Source organism: Anabrus simplex, chromosome 5 (genome assembly GCF_040414725.1).
Source record: "Anabrus simplex isolate iqAnaSimp1 chromosome 5, ASM4041472v1, whole genome shotgun sequence".
Lineage (NCBI taxonomy): Eukaryota > Metazoa > Arthropoda > Insecta > Orthoptera > Tettigoniidae > Anabrus > Anabrus simplex.
The window spans coordinates 303,118,788-303,142,377 of NC_090269.1; the positions used below are offsets into that span (position 1 = coordinate 303,118,788).

Sequence of the window (23,590 nt, forward strand, 5' to 3'; positions counted from 1 at the left end):
ACAGCTGTAAATCACGGAAGGTCACAAAACAAATCACACATCAAATCCAAGCGTTTGGGAATGGTTTTCTGCGGCATATCGTCAGTATAAAATAGCCTGAAGTGATCACAATGAAAACCTGTAGGAGGAAACCAAGCAGAAACCTACTGATGTAGATATAAGGAAAAGAAAGTGGGATGGGTACGACATACGTTAAAATAGAACATAATATTTGAAAAGCCAGTCTTACAATGGAATCCAAAAAGAAAAAGGAAGTGTGGAAGACCTAAGAATATTTGGAGGCAAACTGTTAGAGAGGAACCGATTGGAACTGGGAAAACATGGAAGGAAGTAACGACTGCAGAACATACTGGATGGAGAGCTTTCTTCGATGCCATTTGCTCCACAGGGAGAAACAGGAATTAGATTAGATTAAAACCTGACGACACCGAGCTCGATAGCTGCAGTCGCTTAAGTGCGGCCAGTATCCAGTATTTGGGAGATAGTAGGTTCGAACCCCACTGTCGGCAGCCCTGAAAATGGTTTTCTGTGGTTTCCCATTTTCACACCGGGCAAATGCTGGGGCTGTACCTTAATTAAGCCCACGGCCGCTTCCTTCCCACTCCTAGCCCTTTCCCGTCCCTGACGACAGGGTATGCTCTCTGTGCACAGTGAGTGTTATTATGCCACTGAGGGCTGTACTTATGGGACCATTTTGTGATGATTTCACAATATTTACTACAGGGTACATTATGAGAATTGCTTGTCCTTAGTGTTGAAAGTCTTAAGAGAATGGTACCATTTATTGCCCTAAGTCAGAACTCCCAAGAAGATACTTGCAAATTCCAATCAGTTCCTCTCTAACTGTAAGTCTTTAATTTTTTTTTTGCTATTTATTTTACGTCGCACCGACACAGATAGGTCTTTGGCTACGATGGGATAGGAAAGGCCTAGGAAGTGGAAGGAAGCGGCCTCGGCCTTAATTAAGGTACAGCCCCGGCATTTGCCTGGTGTGAAAATGGGAAACCACGGAAAACCATCTACAGGGCTGCCGACAGTGGGGCTCGAACCCACTGTCTCCCGATTACTGGATACTGACTGCACTTAACACTAGGATTACCAAACATTCTTTCTACCTTCCTTTACTGAAGTGGTCATTTTGATCGATAGTAAAACGTATTCCTTTCTTGAGGATATTGGTGTCAGAAAAAGGTTCGAATTGAGTATAAAAACATCATGGACCATAATTTAATTATCATGTAGGACTTGTAAACACAATTATGAATAAATAAATAATTCATTAGTAAGGCAGAATGTTCCACTTACGCACTTTAGCTTGCATTATATACATATCTGCATGAATGTCACTTTCTGGTTTTCAACTTATTTGTCGCACTTTACACACGTACTTTGTTTGGCCACCTTTGAATTTAACTTAACCACCCAGGAGATAGTAGATTCGAATCCCACTATCGGCAGCCCTGAAGATGGTTTTCCGTGGTTTCCCATTTTCACACCAGGCAAATGCTGGGGCTGTACCTTAATTAAGGCCACGGCCGCTTCCTTCCAACTCCTAGGCCTTTCCTATCCCATCGTCGCCATAAGACCTATCTGTGTCGGTGCGACGTAAAGCCCCTAGCAAAAAAAATAACTTAACCACAGAGCAGTTTTCTACAGATTGCACACATTTCAATTGTCTTGTTCCCTTTGCACACTACAGCCTGACACTATTTGCGATGTGAACTTTCTTCAGAGGTTAGTGCCTCATTGTTGCAGCCTACTAATCCGAAATGATGCATAAAGATGCGCTAAATCAGTTGCTAGTTGTCTCAGGAATATCCTTCTCGGTATTTGTTTGCCGACTGTTGCCTTACACAATGCATAAGCATTTATACCTTCGAGATCTAGTATGTTGAAGAAGACTGGCCATCGACGACTCGTTGAATTGACCGTGTACCAATTAATATACTATGTCGATGACAAATTTTGTAGAATTATAAAAGAGACAGTTTGAAGTTTTTTCTTCGGATGTTGTTCGTTAATGCTTACATCAGTATGTACTCGACTGAGAATGAGAACATTCTTGTTCATTTTACCCTGGTAGGATTTGAGAGTTGCATCCTCATTTTTGTACACTACTGTGCTGTATATTGGGTCACTGCTGGTCTTCACAGGAGGAGGAACTTCTCTCCTACTAAGTTTCAGTTTGCCTACGATACCTTTCTTGTTTTTCTTTGATGATTTTGCTAGTTTCAGTGAAGTGAAGAAGTTATCATAAGTAATATTTCTTCCCTGATTGATGAAAGTATCGGCAAGATGCAATACTACATGTTCACTTAGGGTCCGATGGGTGGGAAGCGTTTCATCTTTCCCAAGATAAGGAAAATCGTTTACAACATACTTGGCTTCCACATCGACAGCCAGCCAAAATTTAATACCATACTTGTCTAGTTTGTTGGCCATATACTGCATAAATGGGCATCTAGCTTTCGATGGAAAGAGCTGTTCATCCACGGTAAGGTTCTCGCTTTGTCTGTAGCAAATAGTAAAATTAGATATAAAATTGTCCCACACAACGGATAAAAGCACGAATCTATCAATTTTCAGGTTATCCCTGCAGGTAGATATTTAATTGAATTGAAGAAACCTAATGATTTCCAGGAAACGGTTTCGTGCCACAGTTTGGGAGAAAATTCCAGGACCCCACTTCTGTGACCACAGATCGAGAACGTTCGTGTCAGCTCCATAAGTTCCATGTGCATATAAAATACCAATAACAGCGTCCGATTCTTCCAAAGAAATTGTCCGTTCATGATTGTTCAGAATTTCGCGGGCTCCAACCTCAGTATATCGTTCCATGTGGTGCAGCTTGGATTCGTCAATAAGAAGACGAGCTGTAGCGGCACAAGTTCCTTCTGTGTGGCGATTTGTATGTCCTGTGGGTCCTGGAATTTCCCTGAGTATATTTTGCTGTCCTCAATGGCCTGGGAGGCTTTGTAGATCAATGCGAGTCCATACTGTTCCATCCAAAGCAATCTCTTCCTCGCCGACCGCCGCGTGCTGACCATGCCCATATGTTGACTTACCACAGGGTACGCTCGGCCTACTGCAGTTGATATCGTGCTCCTTGCTAGTAATTTCACTATCTTCCTTAGTGTTTCCTTCACCTGCAAAATATAAACCAAACTTACTTACATTGTGCACAGAATTACATAAATACAAAGCGACTAATGTCAAATAGGCTTACCTTTGTCATCAGCTGTTTTGCTTTTGCACGTGCGCCGCCGTTTGGCGGATAATTCCCTAACCCTTGAGGTCGAAGGCTGCTGTGTGATTTCATGTTCACGTGGCAATTCTACAGGCTAGACGCAACTAAAATCACTATCCGAACTATTTCTGTTTGTCAAGCTATACACGTTTTCACATTTATCAAGGACCAAATCAGTCCCAGCTTCATCGCTTGATTATGGGCAAATTTTATGCCTACGGTTCAGAATTTTGGCATCCATCAGCAGACTACACGAGAACATGTTTCTTCGGGGTAGTTACAAAAAATGGGAAATGTTGCTTGAATGTTTGTAACGACTGAACACGAAAATTGACTGCTCATTATGATTGCACACCTTTCAATACTGGACAAATACTGACTATATTTCCCTGTCAGTCTATTTGTATGATTGTTTGAAAAGGGCCAACAGCTGCGCCATTGTAGCACAATAATACATTCATTACGATACTACGGTAATAAAATATACTATAACAGCTTGTTAGAATGATATCCCTCTCTAAATGAATGCCACAAAAGTCTAATGGGGTAGCTACTGCATTAACAGTCAAAATGGCCGTCGATAAAAGTAGATATATGAACCCACAGCACTAACTACAAAGGAGTTACGGGGTTTGGAAGCTATGAGACGAAAAGCACACTTAAAATCAATAAAAGTCACCAAAGGGTTTGTGTGCCCTAACTGTATAATGAGAATGATTGGGAAAACAAAACTGAAAAACGGTCATTTTGACCGCTAGGGTAAACCTAGTGTTAAGCGACTGCAGCTATCAAGCTCGGTTGCAAGTCATTTTTAATTTCCAAACAATTAAGCCAAGAAGTGGCCCTTTTCACATTGAAAAGTTCTGTACAAATTCTTCAGAGTCATTTATGTTGTTTATGAAAAATAACTATAGTATATATGGGTGTAGAAAACTTCAATTTATTAAAAACATTTGTCACATTTTTATTATTAAGAACAAATGCTATGCAGCCTCCCCTAGATAGAAGTTACCCAGTAGACAAAGCATTCCCAACATTAGTTATTTATATCTTAAAATCAAATGGTAATTCTGCTATTTCTATACGTCATTCATAAGTTACATGTATCATTTTTGTTGGAATTTATATTCTTTTTGTTGTGGCTTCCTGCAATAGTAGAGAAAGAAATTTAAAATAAGGGTGATCAGTGGTGCTCATACAGAAAAAAAGAAGCATCTCATGGTCCTAATTTGTTATACTGTAAATTGTGGACTGCGTTATGAGCCATATTCCATTTAAGTGTGTGGCTGTAGTGTTACTAATGCTTGTCATATATTATTGGCCAGGTTTTTATTTTGTTGTTGAATAGGTTATGTAATGTTATAGCTCCTGTCCTTGAAGAGGAAATTTTACCACCATCTGGTACTCCGACACCTCCTACTACATATGAGGAACTACGACGGAAAAATAGAGAAGAATATGAACAGAAGAAAACTAAACAGTATAGGTAAGTAAAATGTATTTGTGTACGTTTGTTGTTACACTCCTGTCTGGATAGTATTACTGTATTGAGAATAAATTTGGAGTAAGTTGAAAAGATATTTATCATCAGAAGCCTTGGACAGTAGAAGCGGTGGCTTTCTGAGGCCAAATTAGTAGATACATTCCTAGCTCAGTCCTCTGGTATTTGAAAATCCTCATATATGCCATCCTTGTGTTAGTAAATTTACTGGTGTTTAAAAGAACTCTTGCAGGGCAAATTTCTGGCACCTCAGCCTTTTCAAAAACCATAAGAGTAGTTAGTGGGATGTAAATCCAATACAGTGGAACCTCAATTATCCGTTCCCGGAAACTACATTCTCCCCGATTATCCGTTAAAATTTCGTGGTCCCACACGCATTGTAATTAAATCACATTGTAAAAATCCTGCATTATCCGTTCCTCAAAGAAACGATTTCCCAGATCAACTGTCCAGAAATTTCAGTCCCATCAATGCTAAATCCTCGTTCAAGCGTTTTTCAATAAACTGTATCACACGAAACGATGGCTATGACATACTTATGGATCTTAGCATTAATGCCCCGTCATTGCGATAATTAGAGCAAGTACTGTACTGGAAAAGCAATCGGCAGTGAACTTGCATATGGTGGTATTGTTTAGAGAATCAGGAAATCATAGAGCAGAGAGTGGCCACAATAATTGTAAGGAGACACAGCACATTTCAACAGCTGTACTTGAAGATGAAATGAGTTTCATCAAATGTTCACACTTATAAAACGTCCACATTATGTCCAGGGTTAGATGTTTATATTTTTTACTTTTTCGATTGTATGCCGAACAGGTTTTTGGCACTTTCCTCAGGGCACTGTGTAGTAACTGGGCTTTCAGGCAGGAATTGCAACTGCTCCTTCTTAACGTAAATATAGTATTTTAATATTATCGTACACGATTGTTTTTGAGACCAGAACAGATGTTGCACCTTACATACAAAAAAAGCCATGGGAGGTCTTGGGATTGCCTATTACTGTTTCGGTCCTAATGTAAGACTGAGAATTTTATGTTTTCATGTTAAAATGCCAAAACCGCAGTCGTTTTATTTGCGCACGTTACATTTAAATGGTTTGTATCATTTCCACCTCGTACTGACACTTTACAATGGCGAAAAATGAGAGTATCCTCCTATTCAATACATCATACTGACATGTGCACCAAGCGCGCTTTGCAGATGAGCTCAAGGTCACATAACCGTAATTTCTGAAGTTCTGATGATACATTTTTATCTCTTTCATATTTCATTGGATTAGTGACAGAATTGTCCGCCTCCGTAGCGTAACGGTTTGTGTTATTAGCTGCTGTCCTCGGGGGCCTGGGTTCGATTCCGGTACTGCCAGAAATTTAAGAATGGCAGGAGGGCTGGTATGTGATTGAAATTGTACTTGCAGCTCACCTCCAATGGGGGTGTGTCTGAAAAGAGCTGCACCACCTCGGGATGAGGACATGAGTTAAAAGTGACAGAATTGAATATAATGCATTTGAGAACTTTTGAGAATCGATTCTTACATTCGAAACCATGTTCTAAGAGTTCAACATAACCTTTAAAAGTTAATGTGGGTCTAATTTACGTAGTACAAGATTTCCAAAAACTGACTACGAACAGTATGCAGGGGACCAAATTACAATGGAAGATTAGGAAAAGAAGGGATTTCACCATCATGTTGGGTGCTTTTGTATCTAATGTGCTTTATTTTATTAGATGAGATAATTAAAAACTACTTGTGGTCGATTGTCGTTTGGCTTGGCGTTATTAGATTTTTTGAAGAGTTTGGCTAATCTGAGTTGCTGAACCGAAAGAAGTTTTCACGGGAAACTGACGAAGATTACCCTGTAAAATTGAATATAAAGTATTGAGATTTTGAACTCGCGTACCAGTAATTAATGCAGTTTCGTGGTCTAACTTGCCTGCCTCTCATCTGGAGGGCCCGGGTTTGATTCCCGGCCAGGTCAGGCGTTTTTACCTGGATATAAGGGCTGGTTCCAGGTCCACTCAGCTACATGATTACCTTTAATTGAGGAGCTATCTAATGGTGAGATGGCGACACCGATCTAGAGAGCCAGGAATATTGGCCGAGAGGACTCGTCACACTGGCCGTGCGTCACCTCGTAATTTGCAGGCCTTCGGGCTGAGCAGCGGTCACTTGGCAGGCAAAGGCCCATTGGGGCTGTAGTTTGGTTTGTTTAGGAGTTTTGGTAAGATTATAATTACTGATATACATATTTTATTTTTGTGATGTCTAGCCATATTGTTAATGGTTTTCATTCATTCTCGGATTTTCCGTTTTCCCGTGTCGTACGTTTTATTTTCATGGTCCCTCCAAAAACAGAGAATAGAGGATCCACCATGTATTATCATTAAGAGTTTGTACTTACAGAATTATAATATCCAAAACTGTATTTTTATTATACCATACACATTTCATTTTGAAATACCTGAGAATTTCAAATTTAGCATTTTATAGAAAATTGATCATAAACAAGGAATTTTTTACTTACAACAAATAAATTATTTGCTAATATTGACCGATCACATAATTCCACATTGATATGCACTATTACCGTATTTACTGCCCACCCTCATCGGAGGGTCTGCCTTACAAGGGCTGCACTCGGCTAGAAATAGCCACACGAAATTAATTACCGTATTTACTGCAAGAAATTAACAGTGATTGACAGTTTAAAACTTTCGGATGCCATGAAAAAAAGTATTTCCAAAATGTATCCAAGAAGGTGCATTTACAGTATTCAAATAATGCACTTGGATAATTCAGTGGCAAACATAACCTCATGCAACGAAAGAAAAAGAATTATTCAAAGGCAAGCAGAAATCTATGCTGGCTCCTCTGTGCAAGTGCTTTGTTCATTGGATTACTGTACTATATGCATTTTAGATGCCTTGTACTTGCACGGAAGATATCTGATGCCCTTAAAACATTGTAGTTTATCGAACTTTCCTAGTTAGGGGAGGAAGTAGGAAGTCTCTCGTTTCCTTTTCTTTGTATTTGATGGACATCGCTCACTCGCTACGTCCAGCCACTAGTCTAATACTGTATATAATTAAAAGGGAAGTTTTGTGAATAAATGAGGTTGGGACGTGGTTATAAGTGGATTAAGCCTGTAGGATATCTCTCTGTCACTTCTGTTTGCATTGCACTACAGTACAGTGACTCTCCTTGTACGATTTCCCGCCATGGCGCTTCTCAAGTTCTTAGCGTGTAACCAAGTTTTCTAAGACCCATTGATGCATGTAATTACCTTGATTCACAGTTCAAACCTTTCAAATGCCATGGAAAAGAATTATTTCCCCAAAATGTATCCAGCAGGGTGCATTTACATTATTCAAATAATGCACATGGGTAAATCAGTGGCAAACATGACTTTACGTATTGGGAGAAGGAAACACACGATTCAAGGATGAGGACAAATTATGCTGGCTCCCCTTCTCCTCGAAGTGCTTTATTTTTCGGTTTACTATACTCTTCGCAGTTTTAGATCCCTTGTACTTGCACAGAAAGTGTCCGACGCCCGTAAAACATCGTGGCTTATCGAACTTTCTTACAATGAGGGGAGGAAGTTTTTCGATTCCGTCTGCATTGCAACACAGTACAGTACCACAAGTCCGTTTATGCTTGGTATTAAAAAACGAAAAATGCAGTTTCATCGGCAATGACAATATTGTACGGTGCGTACGAATTTATTATAATTACTAGCTGATGTACCCGTGCTTCGCTACGGAATTCTACATTGTATACAGAATTCTAGGTTAGGTAGTATACACGTTGTGAGCAAGATTGTATAAAATTGCATAGCTCTTAACGTTACCCTAGAAACGCGACGGGGAAGTCACCAAACGTCTTTTCTCATATGAAGATTGAGTTAGGGAATTTTCATTGTAATGATAGGCCCGCTTGCCTACCATCAGTCACCACCAGCTTGGTGAGTTTTCATTGTAATGGCAGACACTCACTCTCCACCAGCCATTTTACATCCTCAGAAAGACTGTCTTAGTGGTTTTTCCAACTGAAATGAACATAAGTCATTGCAATGACGTCAGTAGGAATGGCGCGATTAAAAGCAATGCTTTCATACGAAATACTCCATCAAATGAAAGACCACACACTTTCTCACTTTTAACAAACAGTACTATGCTGGAATTCCAGAGCTGGAATGACCAAGTTGCAGACAGTTCTGATCCGTGAACACACTTCGTCTTTTTTCTGCGGTGCGGGGTGGGGGTGGGGGGTGGGGGGTGGAGGAGGAGGAGGCGAATAGTGGAGAGTCCCAGGGCAAAAACTATGCCTTTTTACTAAGCTGTTTCCGAGGAGTACCCGATGAGTCGGAAAATCTCAATTCACTACAATGGCAACAGAAAAACGTATCTGATTTGGAGGCAATTTTTTCCTCCAAGCCAGAGGAGAAGCCCCCTCTTCACTGCTAATTTCGAATTAAATGAATGTAGAATTTAATAAAAGTGAAGAGGAAGAAGCTTTTCTTAAGAAACTTCTCTTTTCAGGGTTGACTTTTGAGTTATTTAGTGAATTGTGGTGCTATAATTTGAAATAGGCTTAAATAGTAATTCTAGACCAGGTCATACTACTGCTATAATTTGAAATAGGCTTAAATAGTAATTCTAGACCAGGTCATACTACTACTACTACTACTACTACTACTACTACTACTACTACTACTAAGTGAGCCTCTGCCGTAAGTGTGCATACAGCTCATTCAAAACAGCGCATCAGAGTAGGGATCGAATCACTGGAGTACTATGATGAACCAGTGTGTTACGTACCTGCAGTATCAGAAAATGTATGAACCAGAGGAAAATGAAAACCTACAACCTGTTTTCCAGTCATTGGCTGGGTCAGGGATGTAATAAATGAAGCATATATATATAGGCTGTTAGTACGATGGGGTCGCCACTCCCAGTGATACATTAATGACTGATAGACTCTATGAAATGATATTGGAGAGTGTTGCTGGAATGAAAGATGACAGGGAAAACCGGAGTACCCGGAGAAAAACATGTCCCACTTCCGCTTTGTCCAGCACAAATCTCACATGGAGTGACCGGGTTTTGAATCACGGTTACCAGCGGTGAGAGGCCAATGTGCTGCCGTCTGAGCCATGGAGGCTACATGAACCAGAGGAATGGCATGCTAGAGAAGAAAGTTTTCCAACTCCCCAGCTATTTCCCGCCAATGTTCAGTCGGGCTGTTATACTCGGTATGCAGTAGTAATCCCATCTATCGGAGTTGAGCGGGACCATAAGAAACGAAGAATATCACAACAAACAAAGGTCAATCTAAAGTTATTGTTGATCAGTAACAAACAATGCTCAATGTAAAGTTATTGTTGATCAGTGTTATGCGCTTTCGATATTGTAGGCCTTCTGAAATACCACTCTTATCATAGTCGGTACAGTAATACTGAATGAAATATAAATGATCGGAAATTGTATTGTCTATAACTTTTGTTATGTAGTACTTTTCGATAGCACCAGTAACATAGGTACCGGAATTTAAAAATTAAATTTAGACGCCTTCCCCTAACCTACCGTTTTATCTCGGGCGAATAAAATTATTTACAGCCTAGACTGTAGTTTCTTATTCCTCGACTCTATAGTAGTTTTCATTAAATTCTGTTAACCCATTTTCTCGTTGCTAGGCATTGATATGGACTTACCAACAAAACTACAAATTCATTAATATCTGTGTTATCAGAGCCGGTACAGTAAAATTGTATAAGACATAATTGATTGGAAATTTAATTCTATATAACTTTAGTTATATAGTATTTATCGATAGGACCGCTAATAATAAAAATATTCGAGAATTAAATTTAAGGCCTTCCTCTAAACTACCATTTCACTCGGCGTGAATAAAATTATTTATAGCCTAGATTGTAGCGGCTCATCCCCCGACTTTACATACCGATTTTCATTAAATTCTCTTCAGCCGTTTTTTCGTGATGCGTGTACATACATACAGACAGACACAGAAATTACGGAAAAGTAAAAAGTACATTTTCTTGTTACTATGGACATGACCGATACAGAAATACCATTCTTTTCAAATTCTGAGCAATGTACAGACAAAACTCTTATTTTATATATATAGATGAGCCACTCCTTTTCGCCAACTGTCGGCATCGCCACTTTCCGTGGATTCTGCTTCTCTGCACACTGCCTGCTACATGATATTGTGGCATTCCTTAAAACACTGAATACAAAAGAATTATAATTTCACTCAAACTTCAACTATGAAGCACACTATAGATGAATGATTGAAAGTGCAGAAAGGTACCACTGCACGTTCCGGAAGGTTCATTCTGTTTTGACGCGGAGAAGTTTTGACGTAAAATTACTCTGTAAAATATAATTTTTAAAAAATGTAAAGGCAGTTTAGAATTAAAAGCCTGAATTGTTTTTCATTTAAATATAACATGGGGACAGTTTTCTTCCATCTGCGGAATAACTGTACACTCAACATTGAAAACTAGGTTAGTCAGGAGTGTGTTGCCAACCTTGACCCAAATAAAACCCACACCCCAATTTCTTGTCTCAAAATTTTAAATATAATGCGGGGATTATTTGTGTAAATACTATATTAAATCAAAAACATTTAAAGAATTAAATCCTCACCAAACACAACAAAGAACCAAAAGAGGAGTTCAAATTTAGTCAAACTCTTGACTTATGCTGATCCTAGTGACACATGATACAGACTCAGTATGTGCATTTAGGAGCTACTGCAGTGAAACCTCGTTAAGGGACAAGGGGCAAGGGACAAGGAAAAAGAACGTGTTAAGGAAGAAAATGTACTAATGAATATAGAAATAAAAACTGTCTAACAAGGATATGGAAACACTAGATGCAGTTTTTTTCCAACATGGGGCATTTTACATCGTGTATCTGCGGGGAGAAAAGGAAGTACAAAGGAGACTGGACATTTGGAATGAAAATCTGAAGGAGTTTGTAATGGTAATTAGATAAAGAAAATTGTAGTCATGTGCTGTGGAAAAGAGAAAAAGAGAAGCCAAGTGTACATAGACGAAGAACGCTTAGAGAATGTAGAACACTTTACATATCTGGGTAGCATTATTAATGGAAGTAATGAAATCAATCCTGAAATTAATAACAGACTAAGTGACTGACCTAACTTTAGGCTAAGATTTATTTTTGGCTGGTGATGCTTACAACAGTTAAGCAAAACATGTCCCATCTTACAACGCCTGTTGTAATGTTTATTTCCTAAATATAAGGAAAGTTAAGTATTGGAAAGGTGGTGTTAACTATTATTCTTATTTTAATGTTCATAATCCTGGGATTAAGTGAAGTAAAATGGAAAGGGAAAGGAATGAAGGAACTAAGAAAGGGGTGTACCTTGTACTGGATGAGGAAACAAATGGAGTGGGATTTGTAGCGAATCAGAATGTTGAACCAAGAGCTGAAGTTGAGTGTGTAGATGAAAGAATTATAATAATGCACATACCTGTAAGCAAGGAACTACTGAAGATAGTAGGCTACAGGTGTATGCTCCATAGACAGGATGTAGCGTGGAAGAAAAAGAAGAGTTCCTCAATGAACTGGAAACACATATTATTGGAGATGGGATCATGATAATGAGAGATCTGAATGCTCATGTGAGAACTAATAGAATGGGGTATGAGAATGTTCTGGGCCCACATGGGTATGGTGATAGAAATGAAGATGGAGAGAAACTGTTGGACTTCTTTCATGTCAACGATGTCATGGACATTAAAAGCTCATTACATGAATTAACACCTGGATTATTAAATACGGTCAGTTCAGAGAAAGTAAAGACCCCTCATATATTTAACACAATACGGACCGGTCCCGAGAAAACTCGTGTTTGCCTGGCCGAGCGTTGCGGACTGGTCCCGAGTTATCTCGTGTTAGCAGCAGACCCAGCAGACTGAAGTTTAGTGCTATATTTTGAGATATACTGTAACTATTTGGAGGTCAAGGGTGATAGAACTCTGTTATGTATAGTTCTACACCATCGATAGTCGCATTTCTTTTCGATTATTCTTCATATCATAGATTTTCTTTGGATTTCCTGACAACATGTTTACAAAGTTCGAAGAGCCATGCAAGATGGCAGCACCCAGGGATTGCACGTGTTTAGTCAGGGATGAAATTATTCATAAATTATGTGCTGATACAGGCTCTGAATATCCAAGTGATGCTGAATATTTAGAGTTTGATGATGAAATATCTTCTAACGGAAATGTTTCAAGTAATGATGAGGATATAGCCTTATCTTCAAGGTGTGGAACTCTCGTAGCGCAGAACGAGTCTGATAATTGTGTTACGGGTGTAAATATTGTAAATAATGTAGTGTTTTCTGACAGCTGGGTTATGCACAACAGTGAACCTAGGCTAGAGGATTTTGAAGGTGCTCCTGGTATAAAAGTATGGAATCTGGAAACATACGACAAGTAGCAGGACTTATGTTTGGTGAGGATTTTTTTCAGTATGTAGCTGAGCAGACAAACTTACACTATGAGCAGAATTCACATTCTAATAACATATCCCCTAAAACACTAAAGTGGACTGTCACTAGCAGGGAAATTTAAAAAATATTGCTAAGTGCATACTGATAGGGCAGGTGAAGAAATAATGTCTGAAAGATTACTGGCCAACCGATCCCCTAATAGAAAACCCCATATTTCCGAAAACTATAAGCTGAAATAGATTTCAACAAATAATTACCTACCTGCATTTCAACAACTATTCAGGAAGGCCATCAAAAAAAAAAAAAAAAAAAAAATACAACAAAAAAACAGTAGTCCTTCAAAAGCTAGTGAAGTTCTCACAGTTTATTTGAATGCATGCACTCCAGCTTGGAGGTAGTTAGAAAGTGACCAGGAACAGGGCTGTGCATGGGGTGAAGGGCACCCGGTCTGCAATGTGTTAATTCTTTAAGCTCAAAGGCTCCTCTCATCTCTGCGAGTATTAGATCGCTCCTGTCAGTCGTAGTAACTTCCCTCCTTCGACAGCCTTGACGCAGATAGCCCCGCCTACCCCCTCCTCCCTTCTACGCACCTTAACCCTTTCCCTCCCGCCTCTGCCGCATGGATACAACACGAGGAACAGAGCTAACAGACAAGTGAATACTGCTATAATGGAAGGTCATGTGTAAGAGTTCACGGCGAACACGTAAGTACTCGCTCTAATTCAGTCAAACAGAAGACCCCTCTCTCATTTTGATTTCTGCTTTTAAGATTTCCTTTCCTTCTCCTTTCAGAGAAATAATGGTCCAGTAGAGTAACAAATGTTCTCTACAAGGAGCCCTACACACAATTGACCACATGGTATTCTGCATTTTAGCCTCACAATGTTATACAGAGGTTCCAGTTCACACCTCACGTTTACAACTACCGTAGGAGAAGTTTAAATTGCTTTCACATGTAATGATAACAGTGTTTATGAAATCACTTTTCCTTTGTTAGACATATGTTTTTACCATTGCATTTGGAGAAATAGGAGACAGATAAAAAGTGACATTCTATACAGATTTCACAATTTCGTATAAGAAGAGGTTTTGGTTTCAGTCTCAGAACACATGGTTGTAGAATGACTAAGTGATAATGTTTCAATGACTTTTTACCACAATTTTTATTTAGTGTAGTTCATATGTCACACTTAGTGTACCAGAATTTTAAGCACATAAGCACATAACGTCACAAGGCTAATTAGCTAGCTTCTTGTTTTAATATTTAAGGTTAGTATTTTAAGATTAAGGCTGAAGATGCCCTATAGAAAGGGTGAAACATGTCCCGAAGATGTGTGTAATTGTATTTGTAACCACTTATAAGTGCCTAGTATTGAATAGGTGGACTAATGAAATACCTTAATTGGATTTTAAGTTATGTTCCGAGCTGTCAGTGGTGAGATGGCGTGGAATGACATTAGTAGATGAATAAGCTTGAGTGGTGTCTTAAAATGTAGGAAAGATCACAATATGAAGATAAAGGCGGAATTCAAGAGGATGAATTGGGGCAAATATTCATTTGAAGTAAGCTGAGTCACAATGTTTAGTTCCAGTAGAATGAAGATGATTGATAAACATATGTCAAACATGAGTGAGGATTCCAGTAAAATGATATTGAGTTTGTCTTATTGGCGTGATGATGTTGACAATTCTTGATTTAAAAAAAGTAGGTGGAATATCTGATTGTGATTTCATAAGTGGAATGTGCAGCGGAATGCCGTTCTCGCCTACCCAAGAATGGCTAGCTCAGCGTGTGTGGATGTTTATGGCTGACATCTTAACAACATTGTGTTCCATATCATTAAGTTTTTACTGATGCATCGGCAAACTGTATGTCAACACAGCACCATCAAGTTAAGAAGGACTCTAATACTAATTTTATTGAACCATCTCATGTGTACAATACTCTAATTTTCACTTTTAACAGTATTCAAGTGTTGTGCTCAGAACATTCCAGCACATTCTTCACCATTTTAATTGACGCATTCGGCAGTCCGAATTATTTTAATGTGTTTTTGTCCTTGTCCTTTGTGTTTAATCTTAAAACTTTTCGGCTGATGATGTTTACAGGATAGATGAAACATGTTCCGTTATTTTTTAAATGTTATTTAAATTAAATTAAAATCTTTTAGTATTGTAAAGGTGGAACATTTGACCATACGTTTTAAGTATACATACGACAATACAGGCTTTATAATGAAATTCATTTTATGCAAAGAGTACAGATGGTGAAAATGGAGTGTACAAATAGATATAAATTAATATAGAGTATAATAATTAACGAAGATTTGAGTACAAATTGAAAGACTGTACAGTGAGAATGGAATACACAAATTGATCTGATAAATTTAAGATGTACATTAATTCTCAAAACATGGCTGATTACTGACGGCAGTACCAACTTCAAGAAAATGAATATGTTTAATGCTTGTAGGTGAATAATAAGTTTTTCAAATATAATAATTAAACCTAACAGCAATGCTAAGGGTAGATCTGATAGATAAATGCACTGATGGATAAATATGTGATACACACAAAAACAATCAAAGTACATGTTTAGAAAAAATAGGTTATAAGAAATTACATTAACGTAAAGATGTGAGACTTGAAAAAAAAAAAAAAAAAAAAAAGACATGTTCCAAGGGATCATAACACATGCCTGAAATTTAAAAGGATGGTAACAAGTTGCATAATAACTCTACTATCTTTTCATGCGGTTTCCTAGGTCACAGAGCTTGCCCATTTTTTTCAGCCATCTTAAGACGGGCAATATCTGGTACGATGTGTAGACAACCTCCAAGATGGTGTACCCTGTGCAATGGACTGCAAGAGCAGGAGGGCAGAAAGTCTACACAAATGGTAACCAAACTAGATCTCATATCTCTCCTGATTTTTATGATCTACAAACTTATCCCAACGGCTCCTTTAAGAGCTAGTTCACACTGAACTCAAAATGCATTGGACCTTGTGCCCGTGTCCTACAACTTAACATTGAAGGCATATCCAAAGATAACTGCGAATACCTGAGTAAATGATCTAAAGAACATAAAATTGATCTCATCGCCCTACAAGAAACCCTTCTAAAATACGATCAGGTATACTCTAGAGCAAGAATACCCGGTTATAAAATTGTAGGCATGCTTGGTTCAGAGATTTATGGTTCTATCATGTACATTCGCCAGAGTAATAATCATCTCTGTCAACGTAATGGGAACAACATCTGCAGTGTACAAACCACCATGGGAACGCTGGTCAGATCCCCCTCTTCCAAACATAAGTCATCCAGAAACCTTGGTGATTTCAACAGTCATCACACTTCATGGGGGTATGCCAAAAATGATGAAAACGGAGGAAAGCTATCAGATTGGATGGACCAGATCAAACTTCATATGTCCTACGATGCAAAAGACAAATCTTTCCATTCTGCTAGATGGTGTAAAGACACCAGTCCTGATCTCTGCCTAACAACAATGTAGCTAACCATATTCCTTTACCTCACACAAGATATTTACTATCAGGTTTTCCACGCAGCCAGCGTTGTCCAATTATTTTAAGTAACGGTTTAAAAGTACCATTAATTAGAACAAAAACAGAAACCCTGATGGAACTTCAAGAAAGCGCAATGGATGAAGTATTCTCATTGAGGTTGATTCTCATCTTTGCTGGATTCCACCTGAAAGCGCAATGGATGAAGTATTCTCATTGAGGTTGATTCTCATCTTTGCTGGATTCCACCTAAACTAGAGAATTATAAACGCTTTGTTGGGAACAGTTATTGGAGCAGCAAAACGTAACATACCTTGTTGGTATAGAAGGAACTACATTCCTTGCTGGAATAAAGAGACAGTAGAGCTTGCTAAAGCATACAAAGAAAACGGAGATCCTGCCGTGGGCATTCAGATTCTACAATCCTTGAACACTCAAAGAAGGGAACACTGACATAGCACAACACAAGTTCTCTATTTTACTCACTCCAGTCACAAAGGTTGGTCACTTAGAAAACTTGGGGCAGCAACACCACTGCTGATTTCCAGAACCGAACTTAATCCAACTTCCATTGCACAACACATTAAAAAGAGGTGAGAAGATGTTCCGATAGATGCCTGCCAATAAAAAAATATACAAGATTCTTAAAGCAATCAGTGATCAGCTGGATGGTAACCCATTTTATTCCTCTCCTTTTAAGAGTGCAGAACTCAGTCAAGCTATTCGATATTTGAAATCTTGAAAAGCAGCTGGTCTGGATGGTATATTTCCAGAATTTATAACTCACCTAGGAAGTAAGCCTGGGAAACCAGCAGACTACCCAGCGAGCTACCGTCCAATTTCACTCCTCAGCGTTTGCTATCAAATTCTGGAACATCTAATTTACAACAGAATATACTGTACATTAGACAGCAGAATACCAGCAGAACAGGCTGGATTCAGGGAAAAACGAAGCTGTTGTGGCAAGTTTTAGTTTTAACATCCTTTATAGAATCAGGTTTCCAAAGAGGATTGAAAACATTCATGGCTTTCATCGACTTAACTGCTGCGTATGATACAGTGTGGATTGATGGATTAATGCTGAAGATAAAACAAGTACTACCACGTAGAAGAATCACTGTCCTATTATCTCTACCATGTTAAGGAATTGTTCTTTCAGAGTGTGTGCAGGTGACAAGAGGAGCAAGTTGTACACTATCAAGAATGGCCTCCCTCAAGGATCTGTCTTAGCCCCATTGTTCTTCAACCTATATACAAGTGATGTACCAGAAACAATGTCTCATAAGTTCTGCTATGCTGATGACTCTGCCATAGCAATTCACACTAACCATCTTGAAGGAGAAGAAATCCTGACAAAGGATCTACAAAAACTAGAAAACTATTTCAAACAATGGAGGCTTGTCCCAAACCCATCAAAAACAGAGGTCACAGCTTTTCACCTTAACAATAGCATCTCCAGACAAGAGCTGAACATTACATTCTGCGGAAAAGGGGTGAGAAAGAATCTATCCCCCAATACCTGCTCTCTGACTTACAGAAAACACCTTGAGAATACTGCGGGAAAACTTAGTACCAGGAATAACATCATTCACAAACTAGCCAGCGCCACATGGGGTTCTGATGCAAGTACTCTTCGTATGGCAAGCCTTGCACTGATGTACTCTGTTGCCGAATACTGTGCACCGGTATGGTATAGAAGTGTTCATGTCCACAAAGTGGATACTCAGCTCATTGAGACCTCAAGGATCATAACGGGCACATTAAGATCAGCCCCTGTGCCGTGGTTGCACTTACTGGCAAGTATACCTCCTTCACAACTGAGAAGACAACAAGCTGCTGCCCAAACTTGGGAAACTGTCCTGACTTTAAACCCCTTCCGATTCACTCAGTACTGAGTAATCCACCAACTAGGGATGGGCTGCGAACAGAGTCGTGAAGAGTCGAGATTGCTACCTCTGGAACCGTCACTCTCGACTCCAGTGTCGACTCCACTGATGCACTAACGCCATCTAACAACTATTGTCGGAACTGCTTGGAATGATAGCTCCACGTTCCTCCCTTGGTAACTTGTGATACGATGAATACAAAATAATTATTAGCCAGCAAACATTAAATATTGTTTCGGGATTTTATCATCATTAGTGTTAATGTTGTAGGTCTATTTTGGCGACGATGATGATAATGATAACGGTAATGGTAATAATAATCTGACAGTATACGTTTAAATAATCGCCAATATTGACTTTAATGAGGTCAGCTCCATGGTGTAGGCGGCAACGCGTCCGCCTGTCATCCGGTGGTCCCGGGTTCGATTCTCGGTTGGGTTAGGTTTTTTAAATTGTAAATTATTAATACCCCTTGCCTGGGGCATAAAACAAAAAAAAAGAAGCGAGTGCTTAGAGTATGATTTTACAACAAATATTTTACCAAACATTGAGCATCATAATAACCGCCTCCGCAGTGTAGGGAGGCCCCGGGTTCGATTCCGGCCAGGTCAGGGATTTTTACCTGTATCTCAGGTTTCGTGATCATGGTGAGGAAGAGACCAGGTCTAGAAAGCCAACAATAACGGTTGAGAGTTTTCGTCGTGCTGAACACACGTCGCCTCTTAATCTACTGGCGTTCGACCTGGGCAGAGGTCACTTGGTAGGCAAAGGCCTACCAGGGCTGTCACGAAAAGGGGCTTTTGTGTATACTACTGCTACTGCTACTACTACTACTACTAATAATAATATATTCTGACAGAATAATCTTCATTAATCACCAACGTGAACTTGAAGTACATAGTACAAACAACTTTCATGTACTAATGGAATATTACAACACATGATTCACCAATTGTTTTTTATAATATTAATAATGTATTATGACAGAATCGTAAGTAATCGCCATAATGAAATTCAATTACATAATAACAAAACACCAGCGAGCGTATTACGTATGACAACAATTTCTTATCAGTTATTGCTTATAATAATAATAATAATAATAATAATAATAATAATAGAGCCTCTGTGGCTCGGACTGCAGCGCGTCGGCCTCTCACCGCTGGATACCGTGGTTCAAATCCCGGTCACTCCATGTGAGATTTGTGCTGGACAAAGCGGAGGCGGGACAGGTTTTTCTCCGGTTTTCCCTGTCATCTTTCATTCCAGCAACACTCTCCATTCTCATTTCATAGCATCTATCAGTCATTAATATATCACTTTGGGAGTGGCGACCCCATCGTACTAACAGCCTATATATGCTTCATTCATTACATCCCTGACCTGGTCAGTGACTGGAAAACAGGTTGTAGGTTTTCATTTTTCATTTCATTTTCAATAATAATAATAATAATAATAATAATAATAATAATAATAATAATAATAATAATAATAATAATAATAATGCAACAAGACTTAACGTGGTCCTTGAATTATAATGAAAACCTACAACCTGTTTTCCAGTCGGTGCCCAGGTCAGGAATGGAATGAATGAAGCCCCCATCCTGCGGCGAGTGTGCCTTAAGGTGTGAAACATTAATAGAAAACTAGTTCCAAGGGATCATAGTACATGCTTAAGATTTGTAGGGATCGTAACATGTTCCATAATAATACAACTGCGTAAAAGTGCAAAATATGAAGGCAAATTTTATACAAGATACAAAGCTAATACAATCTTTGGTATAAAGAGTCAGAATGGGAGAAATAGGATACCAAAAGAACACAAGGCGAAGTGTACGTCAGACGTATAGAGGTTATGGTAGACAGCCGTTCATAACTGCAACTTGACATGAATAATGTAAGTTCTCAGCAAAGGTTATCTTAATTGTCCACAACGTGCAGACTACTCCCCCAACTCACACCTAGATGCCCGTAGAAAAGAAAGGTTTACTTTACAATTTAAATAGGAAGGTCCCCCATGTCTCACCTCAAATTAGCAGCAGTGAAGTGATGGGCAGAGAAAAATCTCATGTGTCGATGAGGTCTTATGCTCTTTCCAGTCTGGTTTCCACCTCCCGAAATAGGCAGGGTGGCGAGAATATATAGACGGAGACATCATTCTAGAAAGTGTAATTCATGACAAACAGCTGAGCTGATGACGTATCATGACAGCACAGGAAACGGATGAGCATCAAATATGGGGACCAGTCAAATATCAGCGGGAGGGAGTGGAGGATTAAACGTGGAAACATATGCAGAGTAGAGATGAAGAGGTAATTTAAAAAAACTGTGAGATCCGTATGTATAACACATGAAGTAGGATGGTACAGGTCCCATACACTGGAAGCATACTCTAGTTGGGGGTCTTACCGGAGACTTCTATGCCCTCTCATTTACATACTTACTATTACCCCTAAATACCCTCAAAATTTTTATTATACCATACACATTTTGTTTTGAAATACTTGAGATTTTCAAGTTTACCATTTTATAGAAAATTCATCATAAACAAGGAATTATTTACTACAAAAACTTACAGTATTTGCTAATATTGACTGATCACTTAATTCCACATTGTCTATGCACTATTAGTATTTCCTTGGGACTTCTTATTCCAGATCAGATTTCTTACACTCTTGGTAGAATGCATTGCCCAGTTGCACCCTCTTGCTAATCTCCATGTCCAGCCTTGTATTGAGTATTAATTCACTCCCTAGGTATTGGAAGCTGTCAACAATTTCAATGTTTTGACCATCCCTTTGACAATCCCATTCACTAGTCTTTCTCCTCTTGATCTCACCATGGTCTTGTTTTTCTCTATACTGATTTTCATGCCATATTTTTCAATGTTCTTGTTCAGCGCATCAAATTGTACTTATACGTCTTTGCTGTTCATTCTCCAGACCACTTATTTGTTTATTTAAAGAACTTAACATTTACTTCATAATGATCTTGTTCCAGGGATTCTGTGGAACGCAGAGGTGAAAGAAGGTGCGGGCATGAATGGGTGGATAGAGAAAAGATAGAATTTTAATTAAAAACAAAATTATGAATTTTATTCGTGCATTTCTTTTTTTTTTTTGTTTCTTTTCAAATTTTAAACTTTGCTAAGCAATAATAATCAGGTACAAAACTGAGCTCAAGAAACGACGTTAGAAACTCCTAGAATAAGTAGACATAATTTAACAACTTGAGCTTGAAGCTCCCCAGTTACAAGTTTAACAAGGGCACCCCTGCTCACTTTAATAAATTCACAAGAAAACTGAGCTCCAAAATTTACTACATTTACAAGGAGCATCTTTACTCCACACAATTACTCTCCAGGAGACAATTCTCCAAAATTTATAGTATCCAGGCCTCTTAAAGGCACAATCTACCTTTTACCAAAAACAAACAGTATTCACTGTCTTATTTGCTGAACAGTCGAATTTACATAGGAAATAGAATAATAGAAGTAAACTTTAACAGGGGTAATTAATACCTATTCTACTTGGCCTTAGTGAAGAAAGAAAAGGTTAAAGTTATTGGCTGAAAAATCAAGGTGTTCGGAGGCGAACTCCTGCATTCCTTTGCAATTCATCAGAACATTATTATTAAAACCCTATGTTGGCTTACGTATTATTAAAACCGTATGTGGGCTTATAGCTCGACGTTACAGAGGCTAAGCCTATGCTACGGAGGTGACTAGATGGAGAGAAATTTATAAGTTACAAAATTAAGAGATAGGTTGTAAAAAGTACAAAATCCTAGTCACCTCAATTCCAAGTTAAAGGGGAATAAATTAGGGTACACACTCTTTATTCCCTAAGTTTGATTAAGGTTCTAGACCTGGTTTAAAAATTTACAGCCATATTCTTCCCACTCTTAGCACTTTCCTTTACCATCATTGCCATAAGACCTATTTGTGTCTGTGCGACATAAATCAACTTGAAATATTATGTAACTAGCAGATATCTAGGTTGTGGTAGCCCTGAGGTCAGTGAAAATGGCTGGGCGGTGTGCCCATTAGAAGGGTCCTAGGGAGAACACTGCTCAGGAGTGATCAGTTTTGCTTGCCGTTTTCAGTGATATTGGTGAATAACCCAATAAGCCTGTTCATGCTTGTATTTTGCATTCCATTCAGAAGTTAAAAATGAATTGTGTTGAGTAGTACAGTGATGAGTAATGAATATTTGCTGCGTGATAGCCTATCTGTGGATTAGCAACGTAATTGTATGAAGCTCACTAGCATCATGCTTATTTGTCTTGTGGTAGCCCAGTCATGAATACTGAAAAAGTCTCAAAATCACTTACTAATGAAGATAAAATGAAAGTCCAGGAAGTGGATAGGCACCTGCATCTTTCAGTCATGGTGCATGTGTTGAAACTCTCCCCTTCGAGTTTAGACTTGAGTTGATCGAAGGAAATGGAAGTGTTGTAGCATTCAAGATGGCGGTCAAAGTCATTCTCTTGCACTCCCTCGAGTTTAACCTCCAAATATTTTTTTGGTCGAAGAACGTGACCAGAAAACCACGTTTAATACCCACTGGTGCAAAATGTTAGGTTTCAGCTTACATTTGTTTTGGAAAGAATGTGATCTGCAATAATACATAATTTTTCTACTCGGTTGATCTTCCCGTATTTTGTCTGGAGTTTTGCTGGGGCATCTTTTATGTTAGTCTTTACGTTGGTTTTTTCAAAAGATATCTGCAAGCCAGTTTGTTCAGCGATTTCTTTTAGAAGGTTGATTTGCATCCTAGCAGTTTCTACATCGTTTGACAGAATGGCGATGTCATCAGCAAACGCTAGACAGTCAATTATGATCCCCTTAGATTTTGTTCCCATTCTCAGAGGACGATAATGAGCTTCTAATAATTTTGTTCACCAGGCCCTAATGATCT

At 38.8% G+C, this 23,590-nt stretch overlaps 1 protein-coding gene across 2 annotated transcripts in view; it reads left to right on the forward strand.

Moving 5' to 3' along the window:
- Nucleotides 1–23,590, forward strand: part of asrij (OCIA domain-containing protein asrij) — a 132,011-nt gene that overhangs the window by 33,151 nt on the left and 75,270 nt on the right. For both annotated transcript variants that reach the window (XM_067147482.2, XM_067147479.2), the window contains exon 5: nucleotides 4,613–4,733. In XM_067147482.2, the coding sequence (XP_067003583.1) occupies nucleotides 4,613–4,733 (121 nt within the window). The remainder of the gene's footprint in view (nucleotides 1–4,612; nucleotides 4,734–23,590) is intronic.